The 15,437-nt window shown below is 44.8% G+C and overlaps 1 protein-coding gene across 5 annotated transcripts in view; it reads left to right on the top strand.

Moving 5' to 3' along the window:
- Positions 1-332: 332 nt before the first annotated feature.
- The window catches only part of SCAF11 (SR-related CTD associated factor 11), a 103,318-nt gene continuing 88,213 nt past the window's right edge, over positions 333-15,437 (top strand). For 3 of the 5 annotated variants that reach the window (XM_040343903.1, XM_040343902.1, XM_040343901.1), the window contains exons 1-2: positions 334-623; positions 13,909-13,983. In XM_040343903.1, coding sequence (XP_040199837.1) covers positions 13,923-13,983 — 61 coding nt within the window. In that variant the 5' untranslated portion in view covers positions 334-623; positions 13,909-13,922. Of the gene's footprint in view, positions 624-13,908; positions 13,984-15,437 lie in introns of all 5 variants that reach the window. The other 2 variants (XR_005747909.1, XM_040343905.1) reach the window with 2 other exon arrangements.

The following is a 15,437-nucleotide window of genomic DNA, read 5'->3' as shown; positions in this document are numbered from 1 at the left end:
ATACATCTGTAAATCTGAAATTGTAATGAAGAACTGACCACATATCATCGTTTCTGGAAGATATAATAGGCACGATGAACAAAATGCAGCCAGCAGGGGGCGCCAGCCTCCATGTTTATAATATACCTCAACACATGAAAGCTCAGCTACAATGGACGCTGAATGGAAACTGAAATGACCCTGAAAAGCCCCCGTACTCTGTTTTCTTTCCCCCTTAATGACGTCAAGGCTGACTGGCGTCTACCCCGCCTGTTCTCGCGGGATTGACGTGCAGAATCGAACCGTCAATCATTACGTGTCATCCTCAGAGGGGGCCAGTGATTGGTCGTCAACAACAAGTCGTCCCCTAATTGGCAAGCAAGATGGCGAGGGCTGTTTTTGTGCTTTGAACTAGGCCGTTGAGCGCCGCCGTGCGGTTGTGTCGCGTTCCAGCTTCTTCCGCTGCTTCAGCTCGGGCATGTGGCCTGCGCAGGAGTAGGTTTGTGTGAGAGAAATAGAGCCGAAGCCTTGCTCGGGTGTAAATGTGGCCGGTGTTTGTCGTGACGTCCACTCATAACACGGGAGGAGGCGGTGGCTGCAGTCGGCACACCTAGCGGCCGGAGACGGGCTGACATCTAGAGTTGGTAAGTGGCGTGCGGCCTGCTCAGGCGCTGCGTGTGTCCGTGCGGCCTGTGTATTCTGTCTCTGTGGTGACTTCCTCGTGTGCTCCCGCCGGGCCCTTCCTCGTGTGCGTGTCGTCTACACGGGCCTGGTGAGCGGGCATTGCGGGGAAGATGAGCCAACGTTATGACGGCAATGTGTTCGTGTGGCTCTGTGGAGGCCCCGCTCCGCCGACCGGTCTCGGCTTGTATTAGGACAGCACAGGAAGGGCTTTGGAAGGTTTTCTAGGAGAACACAAGCATGGCACAGCGTAGGAAACTACTATTATAGGACAAGGCCTAGCCCCTGAAGCAATGCAAAGCCCCAGTCCAGTCACAAAGCCATGTGACCAGTGTATAGACTCATGGACACCAGAGAGGAGTGCATGGACAGGAGAGGACACGGTGCTCATGGCCTTGTTTGTTTAGTGAATACAGATGGCCGCCTGCACTGTGTTCAATGGATAGACGTGAGATTAGATGGGCAAATAGGTCAAAGTGCACATACTAAGGTTGGCCATACACTTTGCAAATTTCTTTCCTGCCAAGGAGAAAATTGCACGATTCCCCCATTAACGCAGGCAGTGTTTACTGAGGAATCTGCAATTGTCTTGTCGTGGGGGAAGTCATCTCCAGTGATTATCGCTAGGGGCTATAGAAGCTGCTATCGCTAACCGCAAGAGAATCCAGCAGGCTGGTTGTACCCAAGTTGATCAACTTGGTACATTTGGCCTGCCCATTAAAGGGGTTGGAAAGGTTTGCTTTCTTTTTTTTTTTTTTTTTTTTTTTTAATAACACACGTCATATTTACACTGTGCAGTTCGTTTTGCACAGAGTGGCCCCGATCCTGCTGTTCTGGGGTCCCTCTTCGACTGTCTCGGCTCCTCCCCTCCACAATAGCTACCCCCCTCTGGGATGCTCTCTCCCAAAGGGGGGTTTACCTTGCGTGTGCGATCCCGTTTCATACACTCAGCGTCCATAGTGTATGACTTGGTCCTGCCCCCCAGCGGCTGTGTTATTGGATTTGATTGACGGCAGCGGGAGCCAATGGCTGCGCTGCTACCAATCAACGCAGAGACTCTGTGGAGAAGGACGCCTGGGGGACGTGCAGAGTGGGTGAACGTAGTGAAGTAAAATGGGGGGGGGGGCGTGTTTTTATTTTATTTTTTTTCATCTTAATGCTTTGGATGCATTAAGGTGAAAATATACGAACCTTTACAACCCCTTTAACTAGGGATCAACCTATTTATCGGTGTGGCCGATATTTTATTTTTTAGAAGTAACGGTCCAAAAAACAGACCGATATTGCTTCAAGGGGGTTTTACCAGGGTGATGCATGCATCACCCCAGTACTGTTCTTTTAGAGCAGACAATCGGCATTATCGTAGTAACTAGGGTTGTCCCGATACCACTTTTTTAGGACTGAGTACAAGTACCGATCCTTTTCTTTATGTACTCGCCGATACCGAATACCAATACTTTTTTTAAATGTGTCCCCAAATGCAGCCATGTCCCCCCACATGTTCCAGCCATGTCCCCCCACATGTTCCAGCCATGTCCCCCCACATGTTCCAGCCATGTCCCCCCACATGTTCCAGCCATGTCCCCCCCACATGTTCCAGCCATGTCCCCCCACATGTTCCAGCCATGTCCCCCCACATGTTCCAGCCATGTCCCCCCACATGTTCCAGCCATGTCCCCCCACATGTTCCAGCCATGTCCCCCCACATGTTCCAGCCATGTCCCCCCACATGTTCCAGCCATGTCCCCCCACATGTTCCAGCCATGTCCCCCCACATGTTCCAGCCATGTCCCCCCACATGTTCCAGCCATGTCCCCCCACATGTTCCAGCCATGTCCCCCCACATGTTCCAGACATTACAGCTTTTGTTTGAATAGCTGTATCCCCGCCGCGTATAGACACTCCCCCTTGCGCGGGATTGGACAGATCACTCGTCCAATCTCGCGCAAGGGGGAGTGTCTATACGCGGCGGGGATACAGCTATTCAAACGAAAAGCTGTATTGTTCCCCGCACGCTGATTAACGGCGGCGGGAACAAGTATTCTATTTTAGTATCGGGGGTATTTGCGGGAGTACGAGTACTCCCGCAAATACTCGGTATCGGTCCTGATACCGATACTGGTATCGGTATCGGGACAACCCTAGTAATAACCAATGCAGTTTGGCAGCCGCGCAGTTATTGCAAGCAGTGGGAGGGGACGTCCACCCACCGCTGCTCGCCTGGGCTTTCCCGCCTAACGGGGAGGCCCAAGCAACCTGCCTGGCACGTCCGCTGACTGGCTGAAGACCCGAACAAAGCCAATGCTTTGTTTGGGTCTCATCTAGTAATCCCGAAGCAATGTCCTGGCATCTTATAGGTGCAAATAAAAAATAAAAAAAAGTATTCAAAAACGCTGATCTTGAATAGTTTGAAGTGCAGAGGGAGTGGTTTGGGGTCTTATAGACCCCCGATCTCCCCATAAAGAGTACCTCTTGCATGCCTATTACTGTCACAAGGGATGTTTACATCGTATCGGCACCAAAAAAAATGAGATTGGTCGATTCCTACCATTAACTGTTTGAATTCCTGCTGAATCAGTGTTCTATCAAAAAAATGCCTCTGGGTCTGCGCATGTGCAGTACGCAACGTCACTCCAGCTGGTATGTTGATCAACTGGCGTGACGTCAACACGGTGCATGCACAGATCGTCAGAGGCAGTATCCGACGATCTGCTAAGCACCGAGGGAGAATGTAATTGTTGTATTCTGCCTCGCTATTGCGGGTTTTGTGTGTTTTAAACTGCCCTTATACACAGCAAAAACTTGTTGTTTAAGACACTTAAGCCGCCGTGCAACAGACTGTATTGAATATACAGCCAAAACCTGCCCCGCAACAGTGGGGCAGCATCTGACAATTTCATTCTCTCTTGGCGCTTAACAGATCGTCAGATACTGCCTCCGATGATCTGCGTGTGCGCCGTGTTGAAGTCATGCCAGCTGATGAACATATCAGCTGGAGTGACGTTGCGTACTGCACATGCGCAGACCCATCTGAGGCATTTTTTGACGGAGGGCATTTCTTGATGGAACACCAGCCATGATTCTAACCTTCTATGGATTTTCTGACGGGAATTCTGTGTTGACAGCCTGTTGGTGGAAAATCCAACCGGACAATTGTCTGATTTTCCTGCAGACAAATATTGGGTGGCAGGCTTTAACATTTTTTGTGGACAACGGTCTGTTTTTACGATTGTGTGTACACAAGTCCAAGCACGCAATGCTCACCAAACACAACATTAGCAGAAGGTGCTCAAAGGGTGGCACTAAAGAGCTGAAAAACCACATAGTACGTAACTATGTTCGTATTTGTTGGCCGACAATTGTGTGCCGTTTGTATGCAAGACAAGTTCATAACCAGTGCCCTTCGGACAAAAGTCCAACGCTTTGCGGTAAATCTGATCGTGTGTACGAGGCTTAAGACAGAATTTATATAGCGCCAACAGTTTATGCAGCACTTTACAATATAAAAGTGAGACAATACAATAAAATGCAAGCGGATTAAAAGAGAAGTAAAGAAATCCTCCTTCCTTTTTTATTTTTTGATTCATACTTTGGTGGATGCAGCATCTGTCCCCTGGTTCCTTTGCACTGAAAACCGAGAGATCGAACATCGCCGATCGCTTGGTTTTTAGAACTGAGATGGGTGTCAGTCCAGGCACCTGGCAGCTCCAGACTTCCGTTGTCGGTATGACGCCGAGTCTGGACTGACATTGGTGGCGTCAGCAGAAAGCGGACCTTAGTCTGCTCTCTGCTAAAAACGGGTCACAGGAGTGTAAAATGAAGTGCACTCCTGTGACCCATAGAAGTACACCCAAACAAGCTTTGGCTGGACTTATCCTTTTAAAAGGGCCCTACTCAGAAGAGCTTACAATTTAATAGGGTGGATCAGGTGGTAACTGTGGGGGAATGAGCTGATGGAAGTGGTTAACAGATTAGTTAGAGGTGTGACAGGTTCCCCTGAAGAGACCATCTACCCTTTTCTTCTGCGTTCATCGCTGAAGCATAGTGAACTGTTTACTATGCTCCAGTTCGTAAATGAAGCATTGTAAACAGTGTTTGCTATGCTTAACCACTTAAGACCCGGACCAAAATGCAGCTAAAGGACCTTGCCCCTTTTTGCGATTCGGCACTGCGTCGCTTTAACTGACAATTGCGCAGTCGTGCGACGTGGCTCCCAAACAAAATTGGCGTCCTTTTTTCCCCCCACAAATAGAGCTTTCTTTTGGTGGTATTTGATCACCTCTGTGGTTATTTTTTGCGCTATAAACAAAAATAGAGCGTCAATTTTGTAAAAAAAATGCAATATTTTTTACTTTTTGCTATAATAAATATCCCCCAAAAATATATAAACTTTTTTTTCCCTCAGTTTAGGCCGGTACGTATTTTTCTACATATTTTTGGTAAAAAAAAATCGCAATAAGCGTTTATCGGTTGGTTTGCGCAAAATTTATAGCGTTTACAAAATACGGGATAGTTTTATTGCATTTTTTTTTTTTGCAGATATACGTCGGCAGAATGGCACGGCTGGGCACAAGTACGTCCTCTTTAAGTGCCCAGCCGTGGCTCGCGCTTGCCCGCGACCCGGTCTGATGCTTCGTGACCGTGGGACCCGATCAACGCCGGAGTCCTGCGATCGCTCCCTGGAGCTGAAGAACGGAGAGAGCTGTGTGTAAACACAGCTTCCCCGTTCCTCACAGTGGCAGCTTCATTGATCGTGTGTTCCCTAATATAGGGAAACACGATCAATGACGTCACAGGTCCAGCCCTGCCCCCCTACAGTTAGAAAAACATATGAGGTGGCACATAACCCCTACAGCGCCCCCTAGTGGTTAATAAACTGCAATCGTCATTTTCACAGTAAACAATGCATTTTTATAGCATTTTTTTTCTGTGAAAATGACAATGGTCCCAAAAATGTGTCAAAATTGTCTGTGTCCGCCATAATGTCGCAGTCACAAAAAAAAACGCTGATTGCCGCCATTAGTAGTAAAAAATTAAATAAAAAATGTAATCTCCTCCTATTTTGTAAACGCTATAAATTTTGCACAAACCAATCCATAAACGCTTATTATGTATTCTTCTACCTATTTTTGGTATATTAAAAAAAAAAAAATCGCATTGGACTAAACTGAGGGGAAATTTTTTTTTATATCTTTTTGGGGGGATATTTATTATAGCAAAAAGTAAAAAATATTGCATTTTTTTTCAAAATTGTCGCTCTATTTTTGTTTATAGCACAAAAAATAAACGCAGAGGTGATCAAATGCCACCAAAAGAAAGCTCTATTTGTGGGAAAAAAAGGATGCCAATTTTGTTAGGGAGCCTCCTCGCACGACCACGCAATTGTCAGTTAAAGCGACGCAGTGCCGAATCGCAAAAAGGGGCCAGGTCCTTTACCTGCATAAAGGTCCGGCCGGGTCTTAAGTGGTTAAGGCTCCATGTACACGGGACGTTTTTACAACTGCTCCTAAATGATTAAACTTGACAGATGGTAACCCACGTTTAAAACTTCAGATTTTGCCGCGTTTGCTTTTAGAATAGTTTCTAAAAAATATACAGTGCCTTGCGAAAGTATTCGCCCCCCTTGAACTTTGCGACCTTTTGCCACATTTCAGGCTTCAAACATAAAAATATAAAACTGTAATTTTTTTGGAAGAATCAACAAGTGGGACACAATCATGAAGTGGAACGAAATTTATTGGATATTTCAAACTTTTTTAACAAATAAAAAAACTGAAAAATTGGGCGTGCAAAATTATTCAGCCCCCTTAAGTTAATACTTTGTAGCGCCACCTTTTGCTGCGATTACAGCTGTAAGTCGCTTGGGGTATGTCTCTATCAGTTTTGCACATCGAGAGACAAATTTTTGCCCATTCCTCCTTGCAAAACAGCTCGAGCTCAGTGAGGTTGGATGCAGAGCGTTTGTGAACAGCAGTTTTCAGTTCTTTCCACAGATTCTCGATTGGATTCAGGTCTGGACTTTGACTTGGCCATTCTAACACCTGGATATGTTTATTTGTGAACATTCCATTGTAGATTTTGCTTTATGTTTGTGATCATTGTCTTGTTGGAAGACAAATCTCCGTCCCAGTCTCAGGTATTTTGCAGACTATCAGGTTTTCTTCCAGAATGGTTCTGTATTTGGCTCAATCCATCTTCCCATCAATTTTAACCATCTTCCCTGTCCCTGCTGAAGAAAAGCAGGCCCAAACCACGATGCTGCCACCACCATGTTTGACAGTGGGGATGGTGTGTTCAGGGTGATGAGCTGTGTTACTTTTACGCCAAACATAACGTTTTGCATTGTTGCCAAAAAGTTAGATTTTGGTTTCTTCTGACCAGAGCACCTTGTTCCACATGTTTGGTGTGTCTCCCAGGTGGCTTGTGGCAAACTTTAAACGACACTTTTTATGGATATCTTTAAGAAATGGCTTTCTTCTTGCCACTCTTCCATAAAGGCCAGATTTGTGCAGTATACGACTGATTGTTGTCCTATGGACAGAGTCTCCCACCTCAGCTGTAGATCTCTGCAGTTCATCCAGAGTGATCATGGGCCTCTTGGCTGCATCTCTGATCAGTCTTCACCTTGTATGAGCTGAAAGTTTAGAGGGATGGCCAGGTCTTCGTAGATTTGCAGTGGTCTGATACTCCTACCATTTCAATATTATCGCTTGCACAGTGCTCCTTGGGATGTTTAAAGCTTGGGAAATCTTTTTGTATCCAAATCCGGCTTTAAACTTCTCCACAACAGTATCTCGGACCTGCCTGGTGTGTTCCTTGTTCTTCATGATGCTCTGCGCTTTAAACGGACCTCTGAGACTATCGCACTGCAGGTGCATTTATACGGAGACTTTATTATACACAGGTGGATTCTATTTATCATCATTAGTCAACATTGGATCATTCAGAGATCCTCACTGAACTTCTGGAGAGTTTTCTGCACTGAAAGTAAGGGGGCTGAATAATTTTGCACGCCCAATTTTTCAGTTTTTTTGTTAAAAAAAGTTTGAAATATCCAATAAATTTCGTTTCATTTCATTGTGTCCCACTTGTTGATTTTTAAAAAAAAAATTGTTTTATATCTTTGTTTGAAGCCTGAAATGTGGCAAAAGGGTCGCAAAGTTCAAGGGGGCCGAATACTTTCGCAAGGCACTGTATATCAAAGAAACGCTGTTAAAAGCAACTGCCTAAAAACGACTGTAAACGAGAATGTGTACATGGTCACATAAGATAACATTGAATGTGTTCAGGGGCAGTTGAAAAAAAGCATCCAACTGCCTTTGAACGTCCGTTTTAACAGCAGCAGCGTACATGGGGCCTAAGCGTGCGTCTATGTGGAACTGTATCCAATGCTCATGCAAAATCCAGATACATCCACGGGCCCCCCCTATCTAGATGGCAGCTCACTTCCTTGTAGAATGTTAACAGATTGGACTGGCAGGAACAACCCTTTATAAACCCATGCTGATTACTACTAATTATTTACCTCAGTACCCTGAGGAAACCTACACAAGGAGAACATGCAAGCCCCAGGCCAGGCAGGTAGTGCTGTGGTTGTGGTTCAAACCAGCAACCCTAGTGCTGCTAGGCAGAAGTGCTAACCACTTGGCTGGCCCAAATTATTTTAGAATAATTGACCTATCCTTCTCAAGGATGCTAATTACTGGTGATTTGTTGCCAATATCGATGCTTTATGATTCACATAAATATTTGCAGCCTATTAAAATTGATATGATGCAAAGAGATGGGCAGTGGATTCTGGTGTGTACGTCCTGCAAGCTGTTGCATCAGGGGATTAGCTTTTCACGTGATTCAGGAAATGTAAATGGATAAGCTGGCTGTGAGGTGTACTGTCTATAAATTGGAAGAGGCCATGCACACTTATGCATTTTGCTTTTCTACTTCCTGGTCCATTCATCTCTATGTGATATGCAATCAATGTAGCTAACACTAGCATTGCAGGATCTTTTTAAAGCTGCCTATAGAAGGATTGTAATTTGGGTGGAACAGCAGGGACTAAGCAAATTTCAATCCATGTGACACCACTGCCTGCTCAACAATTGTTGGGGGTGGCAAAAAAAAGCTGCTCAATCAGGTGCTGCAGCCAATGGTTCACACTACCGCAACTTGTGTCGCTCCAAGTCGTGCGACATGACGACAAATTGCATGGAAGTGAATGAGAGCCGTCTTAATGCAAACAGAAAAGGTTCCTGTACTACTTCAAGGTGATTTTTTTTTTTTTCTCCTTCAGCTGCAAACTTAAAAAAAAAAAAAAAAAACGAGACATCCATCCTTCAAGTGGTTGGAGGGAAGCTGCAGAATGACAAAGATTTTATTACAAATTATGTGAGCTCATAAAAAATGCACCAAAAACGCACTGTAACGCACATGTTTTTGAGGTTAGGGGAGAAAAATGCACTGGACTGCATCAAAAATGCAGAAAAGCATCTGAAACACATCCAGACTGTGTTTCTATGGTGTGAACTGGCCCTCGGGGATCATATTTTGGGACCTGAACTCCATGCCATTTTACACAGCACAGTGGACAAGGAGAAGGTCATACTGATTTTGAGGAAAATAAACTTGATTCAGAAAAGTTTTATATCATGGCCCCCTAACAGCAGGGATAGACTTCACAATCCAAGGAATCCGCAGCCAAGAAAATTTGGGGGTCTGGGAAGACTACAATGGCGGTCTACACTGTGGTTTACACACAATTCTTTGTGCTGGTGCACGTGTATCAGGTCTCCTGCCATGCAGTGGGCATGCTCCCTCTGGCCAAAAAAAGGGTAGGACGTACCCTTACAGGATTTTGCCCAGGAGAGCCATTGTGCCACAGTATATCTGCGTGACATGGTCGGGAGCCAGTTAAAGCGGAGCTCCACCCTAAAGTGGAACTCCCGCTGATCTGAACCCCCCCCCCCCCCCCTTCGGTGTCACATTTGACACCTTTCAGGGGGCAGGTATTTGCACCCAATTCCGGCCACAGTCTCGGGCAGACTGCGGGCATGACGTCAACCCCCCCCCCCCCATATTGTGTTCTGGGAACACTCGGCTCCCAGTACACAGCAGGAGCCTATCGGCAGGCGTAGCGCGACTCGCGCCGTAGGGAACCGGGCAGTGAAGCCAGAACGCTTCACTTCCAGGTTCCCTCACCGAGGATGGCGGGGGGAGCAGCAGAGTGACGAGCGATCGCTCGTCCTCTGCTGCGGACGGCGCTGGACTCCAGGACAGGTAAGTGTCCTAATATTAAAAGTCAGCAGCTGCAGTATTTGTAGCTGCTGGCTTTTAATACTTGTTTTTTCAGCGGACATCCTCCTTTAAGAGCAAATTTTCCAAAGATGAGGGCTGCTCTCCAAGTCTAAGGGTCCTTTCACAGAGGCTTGTCCATGTACAGGCTCCACTTTGCTCAGCAGGGATCGATTCACTGAGCAGTCGGATGACAGTCAGTTTCTGCTTTCACTGTGTGGAGATGGATCTGTCAAAGCCCCGCTGTTCTCTACAGAGATCGGATGAAAACAGGCCGCTTGTCCATTTTTCATCTGATTCTCCAGATAGATGGAACATATGGTTTCCATTCGTCTGGCTTTCATGGACAGGATCGGATATTGGTTGATGTCAGTGGACATGTTATCTGCTGCTCCATAGGGCTGAATGGAGCGTTTGATCAGGTCCGCCGACCTGATTGGAAAGCCCGTGTGAAAGGACCCTTAGCCCTGGATCACATTGGTGCGATTTGACATATCAATTTCCGGCAATGGCACCATCCTTATCGGGGCAACGCTGCATTTGCGACGCCACACTGATTTCAAAAAGTAGTTTCTGTACTGTTCGGGGTGCGATATACGTCGACGTGTGCAGGAACTCGCACAGATGTCTGAAATCTCAGCAGACTGCACTTGCACGGCTTCATTCCCGCAGCTCAGTGTGAACCTGGGCTTAGGCTGGGTTCACACTACGGTTTTCCCGTCCGTCAGCCGCATACGATTTCAGTATTGAAAACGGACGGGCACGGACGGGAAAACGTATAGATAGACAATGCATTGCAAATCGTATGCACTCAGATGCATCCGGGTGCATACGATTTGCTGGCAAAACGTTTTTTAAACGTACACAAAACCGTGTTCAACCACGGTTTTGCGGTCGTTTTTAAAACAGTATGGCAACCGCATACGTTTTCCTTTAACATTAATGTCAATGGAAAACGCACATATGTGCGGTTCCATACGTTCCCGTCCGTTTCAGCCGCATACGGTTTTTCATATAAATCGTATGCGGCTGACGGACGGGAAAACCGTAGTGTGAACCCAGCCTTAGACTGCAAAGGAATATTGGCATTGATGAACACAGAACAGAAATGGGAATTTTTCAAAAAGACTGAACACATTGCAAAGTGTATTCCCATGGGCAACAAGCTAAAAATAAAACCTATGTGGCTCGCACCCAATCTTAAAAAGCTATAAATAAGAAATTAGTTTTAAATATAAAAATTGGAGGTCGACCGATATGGGTTTTTTTCTTGCCGATATTTAGAAATCGGGGCGGCCGATATGGCAATTGTTGCGGCTGATATCTTGGGCCTTTTTTTTTTTTTTTTTTTGACAGATGGCACTAATAGGTGCCACTGGCAGGTGGCACTAGATGGCGACAATACAAAAAACTGTCACAGCCCCTACCTATGACTGGTCTTCACAGCAAGGAGCATTTGTAGGTCTGAAGCATGTCAATAAACACACAGAATAACCATGCTCAACTTGCCAACCAATCAGCAACCACCCAAATTCACCTGTCTAACAGTGCGTTAAAAACATGGGTTTAGTTCCACGCATTTGCAAATACATGCGTAAGCCACAGGCCCCGTCAAGGCTCTGTGTACTGCAGTCCTAACTCTACTAGATAGCACTAGTTGGCAGGTGGCACTGGTTGGCATTGGCAGGTTTCACATAGTGTAACTGGGTGAAACTGCTCTCTGCAGCACCGCAGCGTGAAACTATGGAGAGAACCTGACAAATTCAGCGTGAGGTGGGCGGTGCCCAGCAGCTATCCAGCCAATGATCTCTCTCCCTTTCACACTTAGCCACCCATAGCGTCAGTGGTAAAACTCTACTATTTTTACCGCCGACGCTATGGGCGGATTTGCAGCGCTTTTAACCCCTGCTAGTGGCCAAGATGGGGTTAAAACTGCCAGCTCATTGCCAGCGGTATAGCCACGCTGTCTCATTGATTTCAATGGGGAGGAGCGGTAAACACACCGCTCCAAAGATGCGGCTAGCAGGACTTTTTTTACTGTCCTGCTAGTGCAACACTACAGTGTGAAAGCCCTCTGGCTTTCACACTGGAATGAATGGTGCAGCTGTTTGAGGGCGGATTGTAACGCTATAGTGCCTGCAAACCGCCCTCAGTCTAAAGTTTCACAAACACTACTCTGCCAAACAAAAAAGTGTGAAGAAGGAACCCCCATGTTCCTCCTCCCTTCTCCACACTCTGCTGGCAGAGGTGCGGCCAGTGTTGAATATTGGTCCAATTTGGATAATAATTGGCCGATGGCAATTTCTCCAAAATGGGCAAATATCGGCCAATATATATCGGTCGACCTTTAATAAAAATTAACGCTATCATTTAAATGTTACAAAGAAATTGTCATTAGTTTTGAATTTTCGCATCCTTTATTTCCCTTTTTTATATTTTTACAGATTGCAAAAGAAAGTATTACAAACACCAAAAAAATCTTCAAATATATTAATAGTAAAAAGCTCGTTGCAAAATTAATCTGGATATGGGACAAAGGGCACATTTTATTAAATACTTTCTTCAGCTCTGTGTTATACAAAGAAGCATGGGGGTGGTATTGACACAGCCACAAATGTACCATTATGGCTCAAAACTGATACGGCCCAGAAATATTTAGACAGAATAATGGTGGATAAAGCACGTGGGCCAGATGGTTATCCACCCACGGATCCTAAAGGAATTGAGCTCTGACTTTTCAAAGTCATTGTTCCTAATTTTTAGGGACACTTTAATGACAGGAATAGTACCAAAGGCCAATGTGGTGCCCATATTTAAAAAAAGATCAAAATCTTTACCAAGTTACTATAGACCTGTAAGTTTATCTTCCCTAGAGGAACCACTTCAGCCCCGGACCATTTCGCTGGTCAAGGACCAGGCCACTTTTTGCGATTCGGCACTGTGTTGCTTTAACAATTGCGCTGTCGTGCGACGTGTCTCCCAAACAACAAATTGACTTTCTTTTGGTGGTATTTGATCACCTGGTAAAAATCGCAATAAGCGTTTGGTTTGCGTAAAAGTTATTGCATCTACAAAATGGGGGATAGTTTTATGGCATTTTTATAAAAATATATATATATATTATACATTTTTTTTGTGACTGCGGCATTATGGCGGACACTTTTGACACCATTTTGGGACCATTATCATTGATACAGCGATCAGTGCATTTTTATAGCACTGGATTACTGTAAAAATTACACTGGCATTGAAGGGGTTAACCACTAGGTGGCTCTGCACAGACTGAAGCAGCGGCACATTTGTGCCATTGCTTCAGTTTTCCCCATTGCGCTGATTACATTGGCAAATGCAGGGGACATCTCCTAAACCATGCAGGTTTAGGAAATATCCAGGGTAGCTACAGGTAAGCCTTAATATAGGCTTACCTGTAGCATAACATTGTTTTCAAGGGTTTACAACCCTTGTAAGAGGAATTGACCCAAAAATGTCTAGAATGTCAGATGGAGATATATAAAAAAAAAAGTTAAACCTTATTGAGGGGGTATTAAAAAAAAAAAAAAAAGGAAAAAAACCCCTAAGGTCGTTTTTTTCCCCTGCCAAATGGAAAGAAAATCGGCTACTGTAGCTATTCCCAAATGAAGTTGTGGATTACTTGAGATAAAACTGCATATCTGCTTTATACTACCCTGTCCAGAAGCTGACAACACTGCACTGATTTCACTGCAGAATGAACAGTATTCTCACCCTATTACAGCAAGTTGAAATTCTGTGTACCTATTGGAAGGAACAAAAAAGAAAATGTACATAAGCGGGTGACCATTTGCATCAAATGTGTGTGTTTTTTTTTTTTTTGGTGTGTGTTTTAGCTCTACTTTTAATTATGTAACGGTTTGTTTATAATTGTGTGGATAGGAAAATTACCTGCACTTCATTTATACTTGTGCATTGTTTGTGTTCTAGGTTTAGTGGGAAAGATGAGGAGCAAACGTTTATGCTCATCTGATGCCAGAGACCAGCAACATGAAGAAAAAGATGGTAAGACTGTTGTAGCGTGTATTTTTTCAATTAACTTTTTTTTGCTGTCAGACTTTTTTTTTTTTTTTTGCGCACCTGTTGAAATTTTCATTCTAAAACCCCAAAAATATAATTTATTTGGTAAAAGCAGAAGCCCTTTAGAATAGAAAAGATTGTACTTGAAATTTTTTTATGTTGCACAATATTTGTGCAGCTGTTCATTAACCACTTAAGGACCGGCTCACGTACATATAGACGTCGGCACTTTAAAGATGGATATCTCGGTAATGGCAGCAGCTGCTGCCACAACCGAGAGTTCCATTTTTTCCGTGGCCGGTCCTGTAAACAATAATGGTGGTCTCCATTGGTAGCGGCGGAGACGATCGGGTCCGTCTCCCTCTGTGGCATGGATACGAGTGAGGGCAAGATGGCCCCCACCCGTCTCCATACCATAGCAGGGTGGAAGCGACGTCAAAACGTCACTTCTGCCCATGCGTCTTAAAGGCAAATTTTTTATTTATTTTTATTGCACTTTAGTCTAAATATGAGATCTGAGGTCTTTTTGACCCCAGATCTCATATTTAAGAGGACCTCTCATGCTTTTTTGTATTACAAGGGATGTTTACATTCCTTGTAATAGGAATAAAAGTGACCTTTTTAAACTGTATAAAAAATAAATAAGAAAACAAGCTTGCGCGCAGAAGCAAACGCATACGTGGGTAGTGCCCGCATCTGAAAACTGTGTTCAAACCACACAAGTAGGTATCACCGCAATCGTTGGAGCGAGAGCAATAATTCTAGCCATAGACCTCCCCTAACTCAAAATATGCAACCTATAGAATTTTTAAGGGTAAAAGTTTGATGCCATTCCACGAGTGGATGCAATTTTGAATTGGGCTAACCTTACTGTTTTATTTTTTAATAAAAAAAAGTGACCCCCCCCCCCCCCCAAAAAGTGCGCTTGTAAGACCGCTGCACAAATACGGTGTGTGACAAAGTATTGCAATGACCGCCATTTTATTCTCTAGGGCAGTGGTTCTCAACCTTCTAGTGGCGTGACCCCTTGATAAAATTTCCCAAGTTGTGGGGACCCCTAGCAGTAAAAAAAAATTTGTAGCGTGGGTTGTCGGCACCCAAGACAAGTAATTTGCGCCCCTAACCCACAGACTTTTAGCGCTCCCCGAGTCCCTTCCACTTGTACAGTATTAAAACCCCTTATGGTACATTTTAGGATGTACCACTCTTTCTTTGTTCTCCTTTCTTTCCCTTTTTTATCTCCCTCTCTCCCTAATTTCTTGGTGTGTTTTTTTTTTTTTTCTCGCTCTAGCCGTCTTTTTGTGTTTTCTCCTATTCTTTCTCTCCCTTTTTTTCTTTGTTCCCCTTCTGTTAAAAAAAAAAAGATGTATTCTCAATTTTTTTTACTCATTCTCTCACTCCTTGGTGGGGTTAGTGGCAGTGCTGGTGTGGGCCTGGGA

Source organism: Rana temporaria, chromosome 3 (assembly GCF_905171775.1).
Source record: "Rana temporaria chromosome 3, aRanTem1.1, whole genome shotgun sequence".
NCBI lineage: Eukaryota > Metazoa > Chordata > Amphibia > Anura > Ranidae > Rana > Rana temporaria.
This window is presented reverse-complemented; position numbering and strand designations above follow the sequence as displayed.